Source organism: Clytia hemisphaerica, unplaced genomic scaffold (assembly GCF_902728285.1).
Source record: "Clytia hemisphaerica strain Z4C2 unplaced genomic scaffold, Clytia hemisphaerica genome assembly, whole genome shotgun sequence".
Lineage (NCBI taxonomy): Eukaryota > Metazoa > Cnidaria > Hydrozoa > Leptothecata > Clytiidae > Clytia > Clytia hemisphaerica.
The window spans coordinates 360,710-380,522 of NW_027104380.1; the positions used below are offsets into that span (position 1 = coordinate 360,710).

At 35.3% G+C, this 19,813-nt stretch overlaps 2 protein-coding genes across 2 annotated transcripts; one reads left to right on the forward strand and one right to left on the reverse strand.

The window, feature by feature from the left end:
* Positions 1 to 142: 142 nt before the first annotated feature.
* LOC136819151 (uncharacterized) lies at positions 143 to 2,299 on the forward strand. The gene has a single exon (XM_067075357.1). The coding sequence runs from the start codon at positions 143 to 145 to the stop codon at positions 2,297 to 2,299; it is 2,157 nt and encodes a 718-aa protein (XP_066931458.1).
* A 999-nt stretch (positions 2,300 to 3,298) lies between these two features.
* On the reverse strand, positions 3,299 to 12,892 carry LOC136819118 (deoxynucleotidyltransferase terminal-interacting protein 1-like). The gene is made up of 14 exons (XM_067075287.1): positions 12,613 to 12,892; positions 12,301 to 12,331; positions 12,019 to 12,107; positions 11,004 to 11,106; positions 10,233 to 10,328; positions 9,854 to 9,958; positions 9,581 to 9,606; positions 9,304 to 9,340; positions 8,827 to 8,885; positions 8,332 to 8,392; positions 7,978 to 8,046; positions 5,010 to 5,068; positions 3,972 to 4,057; positions 3,299 to 3,538 (listed from the first exon to the last, which is right to left on the reverse strand). The coding sequence occupies exons 1-14, from the start codon at positions 12,840 to 12,842 to the stop codon at positions 3,492 to 3,494; spliced, it is 1,098 nt and encodes a 365-aa protein (XP_066931388.1). The 5' UTR covers positions 12,843 to 12,892; the 3' UTR covers positions 3,299 to 3,491.
* Between the last annotated feature and the right edge of the window lie 6,921 nt (positions 12,893 to 19,813).

Genomic DNA, 19,813 nt, shown 5'->3' on the forward strand with positions numbered 1-19,813 from the left:
TAACTGTTCATAGAGAATGTTGTTTGCTGAAAATACGGTTTTTTTACAGTGTCTTGAATTAATTTTCTGAGTGTGTTTTTTGAGATTTTAGTCTGTAACACACTTCACTAAACGTGAAACTCTGAACAGTAATGCTACTTTTATGAGGAAGTTTGTTATTGAACATTCAATTAAAATTGGCGTCAATAAATTTATCAAACCTATTCGTGACAAACTTAACCACAAACTTGATTTAATGATAAAAGAACGTGACCGTCTGAATGGTATCTCAAAAAATCCTAACACTATAATCACTAACTTATCTTCGCACACCTTATCTGAAGACGAGTATAAAACGCTACGATTCGGTTTAAACCATGGTCTTGCTAAACAACCCAAAGATACCGAAACTTTTGTTGTTGCAGAAGAACTTTGGAATCAGCTGTACCGTTCGAAAGTTTTGAAAAATGGCCATTATTCCGTTGAAAGAGCTAAAAACTTACTCCGAGGTTTTGCTTTTAATTATATTAATATCGATGATCGTCAAATTTTCAAAGACTCTAAACACATTAAATTGATAAAGAATCTTCGCAAATCAATCGCTATTTTGAAACCCGACAAAGGGAATGGCATCGTCTTGATTGACATAGCCGATTACCAATATTCCATCGATTCGTTGTTTGCTGACAAAGCCAAATTTCGTAAAGTGAATGTCGATCCAACTGCTTCTAGACTTACCAGCATTCAACGTTACCTCAAAACCCTACTTAATCGTAATGAAATCGATGAAAATGAATACAAAGATATGAGACCGAAAAATGCAAAGCCAGCCAGAGCTCATGGTTTACCAAAAATCCATAAAAAGTATGAACACTTACCTAAATTTCGACCAATCGTTGATACCACTGGAACAACACATTATTCTGTTGGTAAATATCTCACTAACCTCCTTAATCCTTTAACTGTCAATGACTACACACTTAAAGATTCATTCGATGCTGCCGAAAAAATCAAACAGATTCCAAAAGAACTTTTTGACGATGGTTATGTCTTTGTATCGTTTGATGTAACCTCTTTATTCACTAACGTACCCTTATCTAAAACAATAAACATCATTATCGATCGAATTTATAACAAGAACTTGTTACAAACTAAAATCTCAAAAAACACACTCAGAAAATTAATTCAAGACACCTGTAAAAAAACCGTATTTTCAGCAAACAACATTCTCTATGAACAGTTAGATGGTGTTAGTATGGGAAGTTCACTTGGCCCTGTACTAGCAAATATCATAATGACAGAACTCGAACAATCTGTCATTAAACCTTATATTGATTCTGGTATCGTAAAGTTTTACTCAAGATACGTTGATGATACACTCCTTGTCATTCGTCCAGTAGATATCGATAAAGTTCATTGCTCCCTTAACAAATTTGATAAAAATCTTCAATTTACAGTTGACAAATTTGAAGATGAAACACCGCACTTCTTAGATCTTGAGATTGCACCAGATGGTCTATCTATATTTAGAAAAGATACAAACACTGGCTTATATACAAATTTTGATAGCTACGCTCCTTGGTCTTACCGAAAAGCATGGATTTCTAGCCTTGCCAACCGTGCCACCAAACTTTGTCATCCTGCTAAATTGAAAAATGAAATTAACCTGATCAAAAAGTTCGCTTCTTGGAATGGTTTTCCTCGCTTTGCCGTCAACAAAATCATTAAAACCGCAACCAGTCCCCGACACTCTGAAAATGACAACGCTGATAATACCATACCGACAACACTTTGGTTACGTATCCCTTACGCTGGCCCGACAGGAGAACAACTTGTTTCTGCATTAAAAAGAAAATTAAAGTTTTGTCTCAAGAAAGACACTAATGTCATGTTTCGAGTAATCTATTCAACACACAAAATTGGCTTCTACACCAACATGAAAGACCCAACACCCTTGAAGTTCAAGTCGAACATTGTTTATCGATTTATCTGCCCTGGTTGTCGTGCCTCTTATGTCGGCAAAACGGAGAGGAATTTATTCACGCGATGCTCAGAGCATGCTACAAAGAAGGAGAGTGCAGTTCTCGAACATTTGAAGGAGTGCTCTGAAGTCAAGTTTATAACTACCCTCCTGACGCTTGGTATTGAAAAGCCTAATTTTCGCTCCATCTACATAAATCTCGTAAATGATAATACGTCAGTAATTGATTCCAGTGATAATTGGTCATCACTTCTATACAAAGAAGCTTTACATATCAAAAGACTGAAACCTATTTTAAACAATGGCCTAAAAGCCTCTAGAGAATTATACCTTTTTTAACTACTTTTTATTACGACCTTGTCTTTTAACCATTTTACAATTTTAATAGCCTTCAATTTTTTTTTTTTTTTTTCCAATTTTTCACATAAGTAGCAACTTTGTAATTTTACATTTTACAATCCTGAAAGATGAGTGAAGTTATGCTCGAAATATAGATATTTTATCAAACATCAATTCGTTGTCAATTTTCTGATCAAGATTATGATAATGAATTCACTATTCGGAATCTCTTTCGTACTCTTTTATTTGAAGTTATCAGCTGGTAATGGTTTTTAAACAACCATACGATTGCAAGATAATCGTCAGTACATAATTGTTCTCTATTGAAAAAGACATGCTCTCCAACGTTTGTTGTTTACAAACATTCGAAAAACCTCTCTTTTATAGTCTAAAAAGAACCTATTGCAATTCGGTGCAATGCATCTTTAATAAGAATCTGTTAAAATACAAAGTCTCTTGTTTTGTTATAGTAGAGTAGGCACTGTACTGTTACAAAGAGCGTTGGAGAGAAAGGAATAAAAGGGGGTGCAAGCATCTCCGAGCCAGTTTTAAAATTTATGTATGGTATAATGAGGAAAATTCTATCGCATAAAAAAAACATACTAATGCTGGGAGCAAACCATCAAACATGGTTCTTCAAACATTTGAACTTTCTTGTTGAATGGTTTGCGCGGCATTTTCCAACATTGTCTCAAACATTTATTTTGTTGCATTACAACGGCTTCTTTCTTTTGTTTATTTTTCAAATCACGCGTTCGAAATCATATTCAATGTTCGATTAGCAATGCAATGTCTTCATTCTAGGGAAACCCCGAGTTGAATGTTTGAAAAAATTATGAACTTGTTCAAACATTGTTTCAAACATATTTTTGGATCTTTTTGTTGAAAAGATACCATTTTTGACTCCGCAAATCGTCAAACATCGATTTCAAACATGAAACGTCCCGATGTTTGAAGAACCATGTTTGATGGTTTGCTCCCAGCTTAACCTCCAATTTCGACAAAAAAATCATCAAAAAGATATAATAAATTACATATAAAATGTGTATGAATAAATAATCCTTAAAAAAATTAAAATGAAAAAAAAAAAAAAAAAAAAAGGTTATATAATTAAAGGTAAAAAAGCATTATTAAAATCATTCCAGAGAAATGGTATCTAGCAAGGAATTATTCTTGGATGGTTTGAATGTCCTCAAAGATCAACAGATTCTCTTCGAACTTCTTGAATCAGTGTTTGACCTACAAAAAAGAAGAAGGATAAAATTTTGTTTGCAAGAGGAAGGACAAATAAATTGTTACATTTTGCATAGTTTGCAGAGGGGTATGAACTCCCTAGGTTTATTTCACCCCCTATATACCCATTCCCCATTTCTGTAATGAAATCTTACCCCTCCCCCTTTTTTTTACAGAAAATTCGTTTCGTAGGAAACTCACTCTATGCACCCCAAAAGGGATCAAAGAGTACAATATTTATACAGTCACAAGCCAAAAATTGAGGAACAGCCGCTTTCCTTCTTGCACTATCAATCCAGCTTACACCAGCTTTCACACCAACGCTCATCTGGACGTTGTGAATATTAATTTATATTAATATGGTTAATGCCAAAAGTAGACAATAGGTGAACGAAAATCCAAATTTATTACGAATCAAACAAAAAATGTGAGGACATACGTTTGATGGCTAATCTCATCTTCTTCAAGATGGACTCGGGAACTGTAAAGCCTTTAACATCTTCTCCTTTGATTCCCAAATTGTCTCTGAAAAAGAAAAACACAGAAAATTATTTTTAGACACGTCCTTTAGACAGAATCTGTGAAACGAAAACTTAAATTGTACAGTTGATGCTCTCTAATTCAACGTTCTACAATTCGATTTACTTCCTTATGCTTATTATTTGATGAAAATCGAATTCACCTTTGAAAATCGAATTAGAGAGCGTCAACATACAACATTTCTATAACAAAATCCCAAAGGCGGTTTATGGACAAAAAATACTGTTTTTAATTCCAGGTAGGGTAATTTCGCAGTTGGAAGATCATAAAGGTTGGATCTTCTTGACAGGGGGTGCTAAACAGTTTTACTGAATCCATACTAAATTTTCCCCTTTACAAATAGCTCACGTGACCTAAAAATTAGATTTAGCTGTTTACAAGATACTAGAACTCGACAACACGGGGAAGGCCATTCAATCTGACTACCATATGTGCGGCGCAAAATTACGCTTTTAAAAAAATCGGACCCTTGGAAAATCCAAACCTTGAGGCGCTTTTTCTTGAATATTTTTTCTCCATTTTAAGACGATGAACAGATTTTCAAAGTTTTGCCTAAAAGCTTCAATGATCTCACTTTTTACACCCTTACAATACACTTTCTCACAGTTTCTCATATTTCTGAACCTTATTACAGTGCACTTTGGGAAGCCTGGAAAACGTACCGTTAAGGACCACATCGACGACCACCCACTTCCCCCACCCACAGGCTCAGCAAGAATCGTAAACAGACGGGTTCAAGTGTTCGATCATATATGAAGTTTGTTTACAAATGCTCTGTAAACTCTTCTTTCTTCTTCGCTCTTTTTTTTTGCATTTCAGCTTGAATGTATGATTAGCATTTTGCTTATTTTTTACCGAATTTGAACCTAAGTATGAACGTAATGCGTATAAAAAAAAGAGTGTAATAAAAAATAAAAACTTTGAAGGAATAACTCACTTGTAGTCAGGATGATTGACAGCTAACAAACGAATATCATCCGCCATCATTAAAAACGCCTGGAAGGGAAAGGAGGGAACGCAAACCGTAAACATGAATATGATAATAATTTACGCGAGGATTATATTTCGCGAGTTTTTTCTAAAAATTAGAGCGAAATTTAGTGCTCACGAAAATTTTGTAAGCAGAATAATTTAAAGATCTCTCATATAAAACTTAACAAATCAAGCTTATCAAGTTTGTAAAACTAAAAAACACAAAGGACGAGATTTTTAAACACAATACGCAGCCCATATATCATACACGTTTTTACTTACAAGTAACCCTAAATTTCGGCTCAGGGCTGGAGTTGCTAAGGAATTTCCGGATTTCAGCAAAAAAGTTGCTTATGGATTTTGAGCCTAAAATGCCAAGCAACTTCAAAAATTTTGGCTTTTTATTTTATGTTATGTCCTAAATAAATAGCTCAAGTTTTAATGCCAAATAATGCCAAAAATACCTCCTTTTTAGGTATTTTTGGTTGCTTTCCCAGTTCATGCTAAGTTTCAGGGCTAGGTTGCTAAGGCCAAGTTGCTTAATTTTTTTGACCATTCTCAGACTGGACCCTTGGCAGCTCGGTTGCTTATAAAAAAATGTGTAACATATCAGAGGGGATGCGTGCAGCCTATATAGCCCAGTACGCTCTAATTATGTGGGCGAAAACATCCAACTTTTGAACATGTCGCGAACTGTTAAGAACCTTTCTTATGTATAATTGGGCCGAATGAAAAGGATGTCACCCTCAGGTCAGGATTAATAAAATTCCCTCGAGACGAATTTTTCTAGATTCTCCCCTTATTTTCCAAAAAGGCACCCTACGGGGGACGGGAATCATGGAGGTGAAAGCGACACATCCCCGTACCCCTATCATTACAGATATGACTGTTTTTAGAGCTTCAATTTCAGGTTCGCTTTAAGGTCTAAGTACAGATGAAGTGAAGTTAATAAATTTAGTTTGCTTTATGACCTTTACAAAAATTAAACTTTTCTTTCAAAAGCAAAACTGAATGAATTCGAGAGGTGAAGTTGATTGACAGCTGAAACGGTTGATTGACAGCCGGAAATATTGATTGACAGGTATAGATAGAAGAATTCCTTACTTTTTTTGTAGTGAAATTAACACTGTTTCCATTGTATTTTTTAAGGAAAATGAACCCCATGCCTTGCAATTTTGGAGGAAACACATCATGCCTTGTATTTTAGGAAAATGAACATTACATCTCTTATATTTCACTTAGAAAATGAACTCCTTTTCTTGAATATTTGAAAGAAAGCAATTGCTTGTAGTTTTATGGAAAGTGAAAGCTGCATGCATCTCTTGAATATTTTAAAATAAAATAAACTTTACTTTTCTTGTATTTCAAAACAAGAAAGAACAATTCATGTTTTGTATTTTTGAAGGAAAATGAATGTGACGTGTCTTGTATTCTTGAAGGAAAATGAAATCTGCATCCCTTGGATATTTGAGAGAGAAAATGGTTGTCACTTGTATCTTGTATTTTTTGAAGAAAAAAGAATGTTGCATGTCCTGTATTTTTGAAGGAAAATGAAACCTGGATCTCTTGGATATTTGAAAGAAAATGGTTGTTACTTGTATATCCTTATTTCTAAAGGAACATGAATGTGATTTTCAAGGAAAATAAATATCGCATGTCTTGAATTTTTGAAGGAAAATACGTGTTGGATGTCCTGTATTTTTGAAGGAAACTAAATGTTGCATTTCTTGTATTTTTGAAGGAAACTAAATGTTGCATTTCTTGTATTTTTGAAGGAAACTAAATGTTGCATTTCTTGTATTTTTGAAGGAAAATACGTGTTGGATGTCCTGTATTTTTGAAGGAAACTAAATGTTGCATTTCTTGTATTTTTGAAGGAAACTAAATGTTGCATTTCTTGTATTTTTGAAGGAAAATACGTGTTGGATGTCCTGTATTTTTGAAGGAAACTAAATGTATGGAATAATGTTGCATGTCTTGCATTTTTTAAGGAAAATGAATGCTGGATGTTCTGTATTTTTGTAGGAAAATGAAATCTACATAGCTTGGATATTTGAAAGAAAATAATTGTTACATGTAAACCTTGTATTGAGGGGGGACGCACATGAGCCAACACCAGGATATTCTCTGGCTTCCATAAGTAACGTAAATAAAGCCTGGGGTACACGGGGACGAGGTTGAGAATTTTTAGAACCACCGAGTCTTATTCCTAGCTAAAACTTTATGCCCACTCGCTTTAAAGTATGCGAAAACTACAGCTTTTCTTCAATCTTCGACCAATTATCAATCAACCTCACCTAAAAAACTGGGATTAGAATATAGATTGCTGATGCCCCTGAATTTTTCTCTCAGAAAAATCATATCCCCTGATTTTTGCACTCTGAAAAAGCCCAGACCACCCTGGATTTTTTAACTCTGAAAAACCCAACCACTCTGGATTTTTGGTCTGCCAAGCTGAGTTTTAAAATCGGTGCTTTCCACCCGCTGCGTCCGCTCAAAAAAAGTGTTACTCCAATTTTACTTAACGAGATATAGTTGCGTAATTTTACCAAATGATGGCATCTTCCTTTTTAGGGGGAACCCCAAAGTGGAAAGTGGGAACGCCAAAATGGCAACCCCAAAATGGCAACCCGAAAGTGGCAACCTGAAAGTGGCAACCCTAAAGTGGTAACTCTAAGTGGGAACCTCATGGTGGGAACCTCATGGTGGGAACCCCAAAGTGGGAACCTTAACCAAACAAGAATTCTTTTCAAAGGTTGATAATTTTTTTGAGTCATTTTGTTCTCTTAAAGGTCACTAAAACGCTGTACTAGCATATTACTTCAAACAGAAGTACTTGCACAGATTCCAATTTCGCACACTGCCTGTACAACTTATCTAGTTGTACAGGCAGTGTGCGAAATTGGAATCTGTGCAAACGAATGAATCTTTACCTTCCCTCCACTCATCGTCATATGACCATTGTCTTGAAGCCATTGTTTGTCTTCCTGATCACCAAGATACTATGAGAGACGCAATGAAACAGGTCATATTACAAATCTAATCATGGATTAATCCTTCTTCGCCAAGTCGAGATAATAATAGTGTGCTTTGGGAAAAGTCTGAGCCCCTCCATATAAAAATTTGTTCAGCTGTTATTTTGCCTCTTTTCTCCCTTTACAATTTTGTATATGGCGACACATATTTGGTCCTAAGAATTTTGTCATTTCGAAAGAAATCAGTTTGGTTTAGTTCTTTAAAGATGTAAAAGGACCGATGGAAAAAGGAAAAAGATATCTTTAACTCACTTTGAATAATTGTGGATGTCGAATATATAGTCTTCCTCTGGCTGAAGCGAACCCAAGAATCCTGCGGAAGAATCACAAAATGGAAAATAATAAAAAAAACAATCAACAATTCATTTTTCAATAAGTTCAGAATTGAAATTGCGATCCTCTAATATTGTCATTCTTACAGAAATAGTTAGTGGTTAGGGCATTATTTTCACGGTTGGAAGGAATCATGGGTAATTACGACCAGTGCGCTCTGATAACGACTTCTGTTGGTCTACAATTTTTACAATTATGTTTTTATAGCCCAACCAACAGGAAGCCATAATTTTGGCGCAATCAGTCCTGATTACATGATTCATTTTGATCGTTAAATATCCTATAGCTATAGCAAACCAGAAGACGAGGTTAAAGATCGAGCCACTCATTAATGAAAAAACAATGACGTGTAAAACAAAGAATCGTTAGCAATGAATGTCCCGAAAAAACAACAAAATAAGCGACAATTCTTACTTATTTGCTTTGACACCAAGGATGAATTGCGTTTCTTCGGTCAAGTTCTTTTCTTCAATCTACAATTAGAAAGTCTATAATTAGAACTCTATATATGTACAGGAGAACATAAATGACAATCCAGCTCAAGTTAATTTTTCGCAATACTGCTACTGGGTGGAAATTTATATATTTTGTTAATAATACAAAATAAAAAAATGAAAGACTTAAAATACTCTTAGAACAAAGGAGAATTTACAAATTCGAGGACCCCTATCATTTTGTAGTCCCCTAGCACTTTTTAGTCCATAAACTGTATTAATTAGCGCAAACGAAAAAGTGGAATATTTGAAAAATCTGGAAAATTTGAGTTGATAGAGAGAGAGGGAGTTTATTTCACTGAAGATTGCCATCCTGGATGGCCTGAAACTTTTAGTATCAAATTAACTTAAATCGTTTTCTTTACTCAAACTAGAAAGAGAGGGGCACATTTTATACCTTCGGATAATCGAAGTTGTCGTTCATTGCTTTCTCACTGAAAAGTAGAGGAAAATACAAAAATCATTTTTAAATAATGATGACGTCATCAGGTGGTGATGACGTCATTAATGATCAATGCTGCCAAAATTTTCACCAAAGAAGGCAATTCATATAAGTAGGTGCACACTTGGAAAATTTCAAGTCAATTGGATAAATATTTCAAAAGTAATCAAAAAGTTTTTTTAGGGGGAGGAGACTTATTTGAATTTGCACAGACGTTATTCTTTAAACTTACTTTTTCTCTTCGCGCTTTGCCTTTTTCTAAAATGAAAAGGAAACAAGCCGTGTTTTTTCTACACTATACTACATTCTGTAAAATACAACAATGAAAACCAAAATGGCGACAAGCATGCCGTATATTATTAGCAGGTAAGGCCCTACTATACAGAATCCTCGTCCTATCTGAGAGAAAATGGAAGAACCGTTAAAGGTATGTTACCTAAACTGGTTCAAATATTTTCAAGATACAGTAGTTTGAAGAAAGAGAAGCAGCCGAAGAAGAATGTACCTTTTTGATGATAACAGATCGAGCAGAAGTCCACATCTTTTCTTTCTTGTCAGGTGATTTCCCTGTGGGATGTGTCTCACCTTCGATCTTGAACAAACTTTTTGCCTGGAACACAAAGTGTTGTCACATATACCAATTTTTCTGGCTTAGTGGATCAATTTCGGAAGTTTACTTTAAAAAAGTAAAATTCTGTTCCACAGAACGCAGGAGAACTACTGCAGAGAGTGCAGATTTCGAGAAAATTGGTCATGCTATGATTCACGCCAGAACATTTGTCAAATCGTGAAATTACCTCAAAAAGTTAATTTTGTAATAAAAAAGGCCTTGTAAAAACATTATTCTGAGTTTCAAGTTTCAAATTTGGAGAGTAATGTAATACCTCTTCCAGACTTCTACGTAAAATGTGACCAATGTGTTGAGCTGTGATTTGTTCTTTAAGATTATCTCCAACATTATAAGCTGCCATCTGGAACATCTAATGGTTTGAAATAAACATGAGCATGAATACTATAGTTATAGGGCTTTCTAAGAAAATTTTGGTACATGGGGGGGGTGGACAATATCGGATATATTGTCCGGGGGGATGAAAAATCGACAAAATTTGCCTTGCTTGGAGGGCAAAATTGCTCTGTTTAGGGGTAATTATAAATGTCTGGGGGTCAAAAGACACAATGTCTGGGGATAAATTTCCAAAAAATCCTCCACCCCCCATATTAAAATTTTTTCTGGAAGAGCCTATGATACTAACATCTTTAGAAAAGTATATAATTCTGACTGGGTCATGTCACCCACACATCACAAAATCATATCATTATGAGAAAACAGAGTAGAAATCATATTCCTCGTGAAACTTTTAAAAGATTTTGTTAGTGTCAGTTAAAACCTCAGACACGTGTCTTATTGAAATCTTATCTGTATTTTTCTTAATTCCTCAAAAAAAAAATTAAAATTGCCCCCTTCAATAAAAATATCTAAGTCCCAATCTTTAAAATATACGATTTTCTAAAATACCACTTCTCTACATTGGGTGGGGTTATGGAATGCAAATAATCTTAGTGTTCATTATACGCCTGAGATTTTAGTACTAAGTGAATCGTGCAGTGGCAAAAAAATATAAAGATTTTCTTTGCTTAATTTCAGAATCATTTACCTCCTGATAGCTGTGAAGAACACGTTCAATTTCAGCATTCAAACTTGGTTGGAGAGCTGCTCGAACTTGCTCCAAAGCTTTGTTTGGACTCGTGTTGTTGCCTCTGTGGAAAAAAAAACGAATGGAACTGAAGATGCTTTGAATAAAATGAAATAAAAGTAATATCAGTGAATCCCTTCGCAATTCTTTGAGCTTTCCTTAATACTTTTTTATCAAGTGAATTGTGATGCTGCAAGCACTCATAAAATATTGCTTAGAACTATGAACTAGAACTAACAAATATATAAGAATAACTTCTAAAATAATATCAGGGTGAGATTTTGGAGGTAGAACAATAGAAAAATAAGAATAATGCTCACCCTCAGCCAAAAAAACACTATTCTTATAAAAAGGCATGTATAGCCTTAGTTTTGAAGCATTTTACAGTGTTGATCTTTTTTCATACAAGATTTGATAAAAGGAATTTTGAGGCTGAAATTCTCTGAAAAATAAGGAATATCCAGGCTTTGAACTAAGTTGAGCTTCATATAAATAGAAAACGAGTATGCCATATACAAAGAAAACGAGTATGTCATAAAAAAACCCATTTTCCTTCAAAAATACAGGAACTGAATTTTCTCTAAAATACAATAAGAATATTTTCCTTTAAAAATACGGATGAATAAAATATTTTGGGAAATTGCCTCTAAACAGGGCAAATAGTAAATCACTAGGGTTCAGTGACTCTTACTATACAAATGAATTTCGAGGTTGAAATTCTCTGAAAAATAAGAAATATCCAGGCTTGGGCTAACTTCAGCTTCTCATAAAAAGAAAACGTGTATATCATAATAAAACCCATTTTCCTTCAAAAATACAGGAACTGAGTTTTCTCTAAATACAAAAGAAATATTTTCCTTTGAAAATACGGATGAATAGAAATATTTTGGGAAATTGCCTCTGAACAGGACAAATGGTAAATCACTAAGGGTCAGTGACTCCTACTATACTATACAAAGGAATTTCTCAGCTTTACCTTGTGCGGTTGAGGAATCCTGAAGTATTTTTCAAAAGATGTCTACGTTTTGGAAAGTTCTTCGCTGTCATGTTGAAAGGATTTGGTGCCTGTTTGGAAAAAAAATATTGTTTTTGCTCATTTATTTTTGAAAATCAAATTAATAAAAGTAAATGTCTTTCACTTTATCACATATCAGCAAAGGCTGACCTAGTTGTTAACATGCAAGGTACAATAAATGGAGTGAGAGCAACAAAAAAGAAGATTATCAATACCATTTGAGACAAACATATTAAGTCTTACCAATTTCACTGGTTCAATTCCAACTGTGTCCCTATAATAAAAAACAAAAGAAAAATACTCTTTGACGCTCTTATACGTAAGAAAAATAAGAAGAATCAAGGAGAGAAACCTAAAATGCAATAGGTTATTTCAATTTTAATTCCTAACAAGCTGATTTTTTTTTAATTGAAATCAACAAATCGCATAAACTTGAAAAGTCTTCTAGGAAGCTCAGAAACCAGGGGCAGGGTCAGTACCTAAAGCTCAGATATAAAGCTGCAAAGAATCAGGGACAATTGTTTTTTAAGTTAAAAGCAGAAAATTGGTGAATACTTTTTTCGTTTGGATCCTGCTTTGTGAGAGATTAAATTTCCGCCTTGGTAGTGATGTTTGTTTGATTCAATGACAGGTTTTCGTGACGACCCATCCTCTTGTTTTATCAACACTGATGTTCGTTTTTGTGAAGAAGGAGAAGAGGCTGCAGCCATGTGCATTTTTTGGTGTTGTTCTGCAGCAACTGCAAGCTTCATTATGCTGTGATCTGTAGGTATTTGTTTGGACATTTTTCAAAATTTTTGCCTACTATATAATACAATTAACCAGTTTATTATTAATTTGGGTTCAAGGTGTACTTGAGTCTTAAACCCACACTATGAAGTGCAAAAACTTCTCTTTTTCAAGAGTTTGGGCTATTTTGATATTTTATATTGAAATTCAGGAAGTAGTAAAAGAACAATTAGTGGCTTATGGATAAAATATAATAATTCATAATTCCATAAAAAGCACTGTGGAAATCTAAAACTGTAAGGGGAGCCATCCTAACTCAGACTTGTCACAAAAAATGTCGACTGGACGTATTGTCTCCCACCCCCTTCAAATAATGTCGTCATCGGCAAATCAAACTTGATCTCAAGATATTCAATCCTTCACTTCCATCACTCACTACTGAAAAAACTGGCCGTCTGCAAAATTTTGTGGGCCGTGTGGGCAGTCCAACAATAAGAATGCAAGGCATAAACATTCGGCTGTTTGTTTGTTTTGGTTTTCAAAACAACCCAAGTGATCAAAATGAAACATTGGCGAAGTAACATTTGAAATTGATTTTCACCATCAGCTAGTTCAATACGAAGGATGTAGTCAAGGCTTTTTCCAGCAGGGGAAGATAGAAAGATAAAAAATTCTGTTTTACTTTGTTATATAATTGTATTCAGCAAGATTGTGTTTGAATTTAGCCAGCTGACTACCGTCAACTGCTTTAGCTTGGGACGATTGGTTGAAACATGGGCAGTATAGACTTAAACTCTTATATCAAGATTGCGGGATTTTGAGTACAGGCCGATTTTACTTTTGTTTTGAGTGGTTTAATTTTCGATTTCAAGCCAACGTCTTAGCAACGATATGTTTGCCCATAGTTACAGGGGTTTGTGCAAAAAACTAAACATAGAAAATTTTCCAAATTCCCCATTTCGATTTAATGCAATTAAAAATGAAACTTTTCACTTTTTTGCACCGATTCTTCAAAATAAAAATATTTAACCTTTTGACCCAGAATGCTGTACATATATGCAATTTGATAGACACGTCCTTCTCGCGCCATATCTTTTATTGGCTTGCTTAGTAATCGTTCAAAAAAGAAGAAAAAGAAAGTCTAAGCATTCGGTTGATATATATAATGATGTTATGTTATGTTATGATCACGTGGTGAGTCAGCACTTTTCGAAGAAAAACACTGATTCAAAATGGCGGAAGGAAAAACACTGATTTCTGAGAAAAGTGACTGATATGTTTGGAAAGCCATTGTGAGCAGTAGAATTTTTTTTGGATGCTAATGTTTGGTAATGGCTTCAGGAGTAAGTATTGCATCAGTAGAGGCTAACATAGCCCTCAATTGACTGACCAATCAAAGCAGCAAGATTTCAAAACAAATGAACTACACAGCTCCGCTTGCAGCTCTACTTTTTGTTTTGATTTAACTTTGTATTTTAAGGACCAGCCACGGGTCATTCATTTGAGGGCTATGCATGTTCAGTATAGACTTAACTCGTATATCAAGATTACAGGATTTCAAGTATAATATCGTCCCTCACATGACTAAAGGTTTAATCTCAAAATTAATACCTTATGAAATTTAGAGTTTTACTGTGGCGCTCATCTTTGAGATTGAGATTGCCCTTTTTTCGTGTAGAGGAATAGTCGATGTTTTCATATGACAAAAAGGCCAATCTCAAAGGCAGAACAGGATTGCAAGATTTCCAATTTTCCAAGACACTTATTTTGAGATTGAACCTTTAGTCATGTGAGGGACGATATATATACAGGCCAATTTCATATTCGTTTTGAATGGTTTAATTTTCGATTTCAAGCCAACATCTTAGCAAAGGGGTGCTCCCCCATAGTTACAGGGGTTATGCAAAAAAACTAAACATAGAAAATTTTCCAAATCCCCCATTTCGATTAATGCAAGGAAAAATTAAACTTTTCTATGTTCCCACTTTCTTGCACCTATTCTTCAAAATGAAAATATTTAAGATTTTAAGTTCTTCTTTTATTCAACGACTTTTTACGGCACTTTCTATTTCTATTTCTATTTGGTTGAGTTGCAGGAGGCTTTAGAGGCTTATTCTTACAACTATAGACTCTTACTAATGAGCGCTCTGTCAGCACCTTGAACTGACTACCCAATTCCCCTCACATGGCATGGGTTGACCCGGGCGAAGGAACATTCACTTGCCAAGTGAACTGCCGTGAGTGGGAATCGAACCCTGGCCTTCTGCACAGAAGCCAAGGTGGACTACCACTATACCATGGCACCTATCAGTTCTATCAATATGCCAAAAACATTTTGTTCAACCACCTTCACTTCAAGATAGGCAACTATAGAATGAACTTCCTTTATACCTTATTGGAACTAATTTTCGCGGGTTTTAATTTTAGCGTTTTTTGCGTTTTTTCGTCAAAATCGCGAAAATTTGATCCCGCGAAAAATTTTGAGAGTTGAAAGCCGCGAAAATTAATTCCCGCGAAATACAATTTTTTCCAATTTTATCGAAAAATTTGAAAATCCCTAGGAAAATGAAAGAAATTTGTCCAAAAAAGGGAAAAACCGCGAAAATTAAAACCGACCAAAATTCCAGGATGGAAAAAACCGCGAAAATTAAAACCCGCAAAATGCATTTTTCCGGTTATTTTTTTCGACCGCAAAAATTAGTTCCCGCGAAAATTAGTTCCAATAAGGTAGGATGAACCATATTCATGTGGCTTTCAGCCTTGCACTCCATCGCAGAGGCTAATCAATTTTAATGACTTTTTTGGCTAATTGACCTTCAAGTTAAAATTTTTTAATTTAAAAAATAAATTAATAATTATATTGGAGTATTAAAAAGGCATGCATTCAAATAATAAAGGTTTAAAACCTTTCTCTGGGCTAGTTAGTAAAATATCTCAAATAGGCTCTGTGATGGAGTGCAAGGCTGAAAGCCACATGAATATGGTTCATCCTATAAAAGGAAGTTCATTCTATGGTGGCCTATCTTAAACAGGCTGCATCATTTGAAAATTTCAGGCGTGTGGTCAATCACACTCCTAAAACCTTAATTTTAATAATTTAGGCGTGTGATAAGGAGTGCTATGCACAACTTTCAGTTGTGAAACTTACTTTATGGGGTGTGATTGATCGCACTCCTCAGACATTTTAGGTGTGTGTGGAGGTGTGCGCGTGCTATCGCACGCCTCAAATGATGCAGCCTGCTTAAAGTGAACGTGGTTGAACAAAATGTTTTTGGCATATTGATGGAACTGCCTATAACGGTAGGAGTTTAAGTTTAGACTGATGGGCCTGGTTGATACCTGGCCTGTATATTTTCTATTACTGCTAAATCTCTTTGACAACAAATTTGTGTTGCAATAACTCCACCAAGTTTATCAATCATACCGTGAGATCGAGTAACTTGCATCAATGGAGGCAATCATGCATAGCCCTCAAATGAATGACCTGTCTGGTCATTAAAATACAACTATGCAGCTCCTCTCGCAGCTCTACTTGATACCATTTTTGTTTTGATCTAACTTTATATTTTTAATGACCAGCCAGGTCTTTCTTTTGAGGGCTATGCATGTTAGCCTCCACTGATGCAAGTTACCCGATCTCGCGGTACTTCTCCGTTCCTCTTAGACCAGTTCCTTTCTTAGACCACTTAGAACAGAGCGGGCCACGCGCGGGTCATTTTTAAAAAGTATTAATCAAGAGGCACATGTTCGGGCCATGCCGTGGGTCGTGGGCGTGGTTAGAGTCGCTGGATGAATAAGTCTGTACTCCATTTGCATTTGGTCATCTTTATTCAGTGAGGCTGGAACATCGATTTTTGAGGATTATGATTTTACCAGCTTTTTAGCAATTTTTGCCTCGCTAACCCAAATCTTGCAACCTCTTTATCTTAAAGGATGATCGAAATCAGAGTTTTTCAGCGTTCCAAAAAAAAAGCAAAGCAGAAATTTTTTCATCTTCACAGGATCGATTGTCAACAACAAAATACATCTTTTGGTCTTTGGGTTTGTTTCTGACGTTTTTCCTTCAAAGAATATCGATCACTTTCCTTTTCCCCTTCAGTTAGGGAAACCATCCAGGATCCTGCCATTCTATAAGCCAGCAAAAACTAAATGACACTTGTAAACTTAAGTTTCTTACCATTTTCCATCGAAAACAACCAAAAACAATGCTACTTCCCAAAGCCGGAGACCAAAACAAATTATCTTCCAAGATTATGGCGCCCTTTTGGATCTATTGTTAAGGCCATTTAAAATGGTGGAAAGAGTTGCGGAAAGACAAAGGCGCTCGCTGCGTCGAGGGTGGTAACGCCAAAACGCCTAATATGATCTTCCAACAGAAGGCGAGTTAGTTGCCGCGCGAGTTACGTCATGCACTCCACCGCAGCGCATAACGAAGCGTGTTTAAATGAATATCATTAATTATAAGAATATCTTATGTGCTTACTTTCAGTAAACTTTGAGTGCTTCATTAAAGATGAAGAAGGTAAATAGATAAAAAATGCGCTGGATAATTTTCATTGTAACAGTTTGATCAATCATCGCTGAAAGTTTGAAAAAGTTTTTCCGACGCAAAAGAAATTGTCAGCCAATTAAAAGCACAGTGTGCTTATACTTACTATGTTTGCTACATCGTCTAGGCTAAAAAAAGTGCGAAAAGACACGAACGCCATTTTTTATTGAGTGACGTCATGATTTTTTTGATTGCGACCGCGTACAGGAACTCGCCAAATGTTCCTAACTGCCCTTGAGCGCGCGAGAAAAAAATGATTAGCTCGCATTCTCGCGCGGGCAAATAAAGATGAGGCGGCAATCTTGCACTGAGGGTGCTACTTAGTTTCCGCCCTATTTTGCGCCCACCATAGAATGGTCCAAATACGGCGGGTATTCCAAATGATAAACGATGTCGTTCTGTAAGTGTTTTATTTTCTAATAGATACAAATAGTATATTGAATACTATTAACTTATTTATTTAAATATTTTTAAGCCCAAATTTAAATATCTGGTTAAATAAAAAACAAATGACAGCAGTTCTGTTTTTCCCTCAAACCCCCGGGAAAAGTTTTTTTGCCGACTAAGCTATTTTACAAATTTCGGAAAAGAACTCCCATAGGAATTCCGATTCATTACGCACGAGCGAGCGCAGCGAGCGAGTGCGATTCTTTTGGCAAAAGCGCGGGAAAAAAAGCTGATATGCGGGGTGATAAAATCGATTTTTCAGCTTTTTTAGCCTCGTTTCCATTCAGACTTTCGTCGTCGTGTGCAACTGTCTTGAGTCCCGATATGGAGAATTGTCGCCTGCACCCGACTGTCTGTTGAAAGCATTACGTAATGAATTTTTTCCAAATCTCTTTTTAAATCGAGCTCCGGCGTGAAAAACAGTAGGGTGTTTTTTATACGACGATGAAGACGTCATTTCTTCGAGAAACGTCGCCGGAAAATATAAGTATCCTTCTCGATCGGGAAACGTTGCCTGGTTCGGAAGCGTATTGTTGATCGGACCATACTGCTTTCTAACAGTCAAAACAAAGAAAAAAATAAACAACTGGTTGCTAACTGCTCTTTGGCTATTTTTCTTTGCTTTTTATGCTTTAATGAGTTGAATTGGATCATGATTTTTGTGTGATTGTTACAAGAAATTGTTGATGATGAAGTTTTCTTATTATTTATTCCTGGATTTGATGTTTGGTTTGGCATGAGAGATGCATGAGACATGCAATCTCTTGAAAAACAGGACACAACACAGGACATTTTATCAACTTTCACAACAAACTAACTTCAATTTTGCCCCATTTACACAAATTCTAACAAGGCAGATGACTGTATATTTGTGGATAAATCTGACCATGCTATATTTGAAAAATTAAATACAATTTGCAACATCAAAAAAGTTTGAACTCACTTTTTTATGATGGTCAGATGGTAGTCTAGAGATGCGGTACCCAAAGAAATAGTTGTGGTTGGATATGAACTGGTTAGCTTTAATGTAAAAATTTAAACCTGTAGCAAAATTTACTGATTGATGATTGAATCTTGGCGTTTTAAAAATGTATCGTGGAAAACTTTTGGTTGTGAATTTGGACATTCTCTTGCTTGCACATGATGTGTTTAAAACGTGGAAAACTTTTGGTTGTGAATTTGTACATTTTCTTTCACGTGCGTTTAAAACGTGGAAACTTTTGCTGTGAATTTGGATATCACGTGCATTTTAAACGTGGAAAACCTTTGGTTGTGAATTTGGACATTTTCTTCCAAGTGCGTTTAAAACGTGGATTTTTTTGCTGGGAATTTGTACATTTTCTTCCACATGCTTTTAAAACGTGGAAATTTTTGCTGTTAATTTGGACATTTTCTTCCCCGTGTGTTTAAAACGTGGAAAACTTTTGTCGTGAACTTGACATTTTCTTCCACATGCATTTAAAAAATGTAGAAAAGTTTTGATGTCAGGCCAAAATAAAAAAATGTAGTGTTTCCGGAATGCAGGTGAAGGAAAAAAGCTTTCATGCGGCCGGCCAGAAAAAAAAAATTTTTTCGATTTTTTTTATGACTTAACTACCTTAAAGGAAGCAATTTTGGCAGAAAGAGAATTTGGCGGATTTGGCGGATTTAGCCAAAATCTGCCAAATTAAGTTCCCGCCAAAATTTATTTTTTCCTCCATCCGCCAAATTAAATTCCCGCCAAATTTAATCTATTTCACGCATTCCCCAACCTCATGCTATTTCAAGCCTTAAAACAGGTTTTTTTGCTTATTTAATAACGTTTTTGGTCAAAAATATCCTGCAACCGCCAAATTAAATTCCCGTCAAATTTAATTTATCCAGCTATCCGCCAAATTAAAATTAAATTCCCTCTGAAAAAACTTTTTCGGCCATCCGCCAAATTAAATTCCCGCCAAAATTTCTTCCTTTAAGGTAATAAGATCATTGAAATAGAACTTTAAAGATAACTTTTATGTACAAACAGTATGAAGTAAGCCCTGAATATACTAA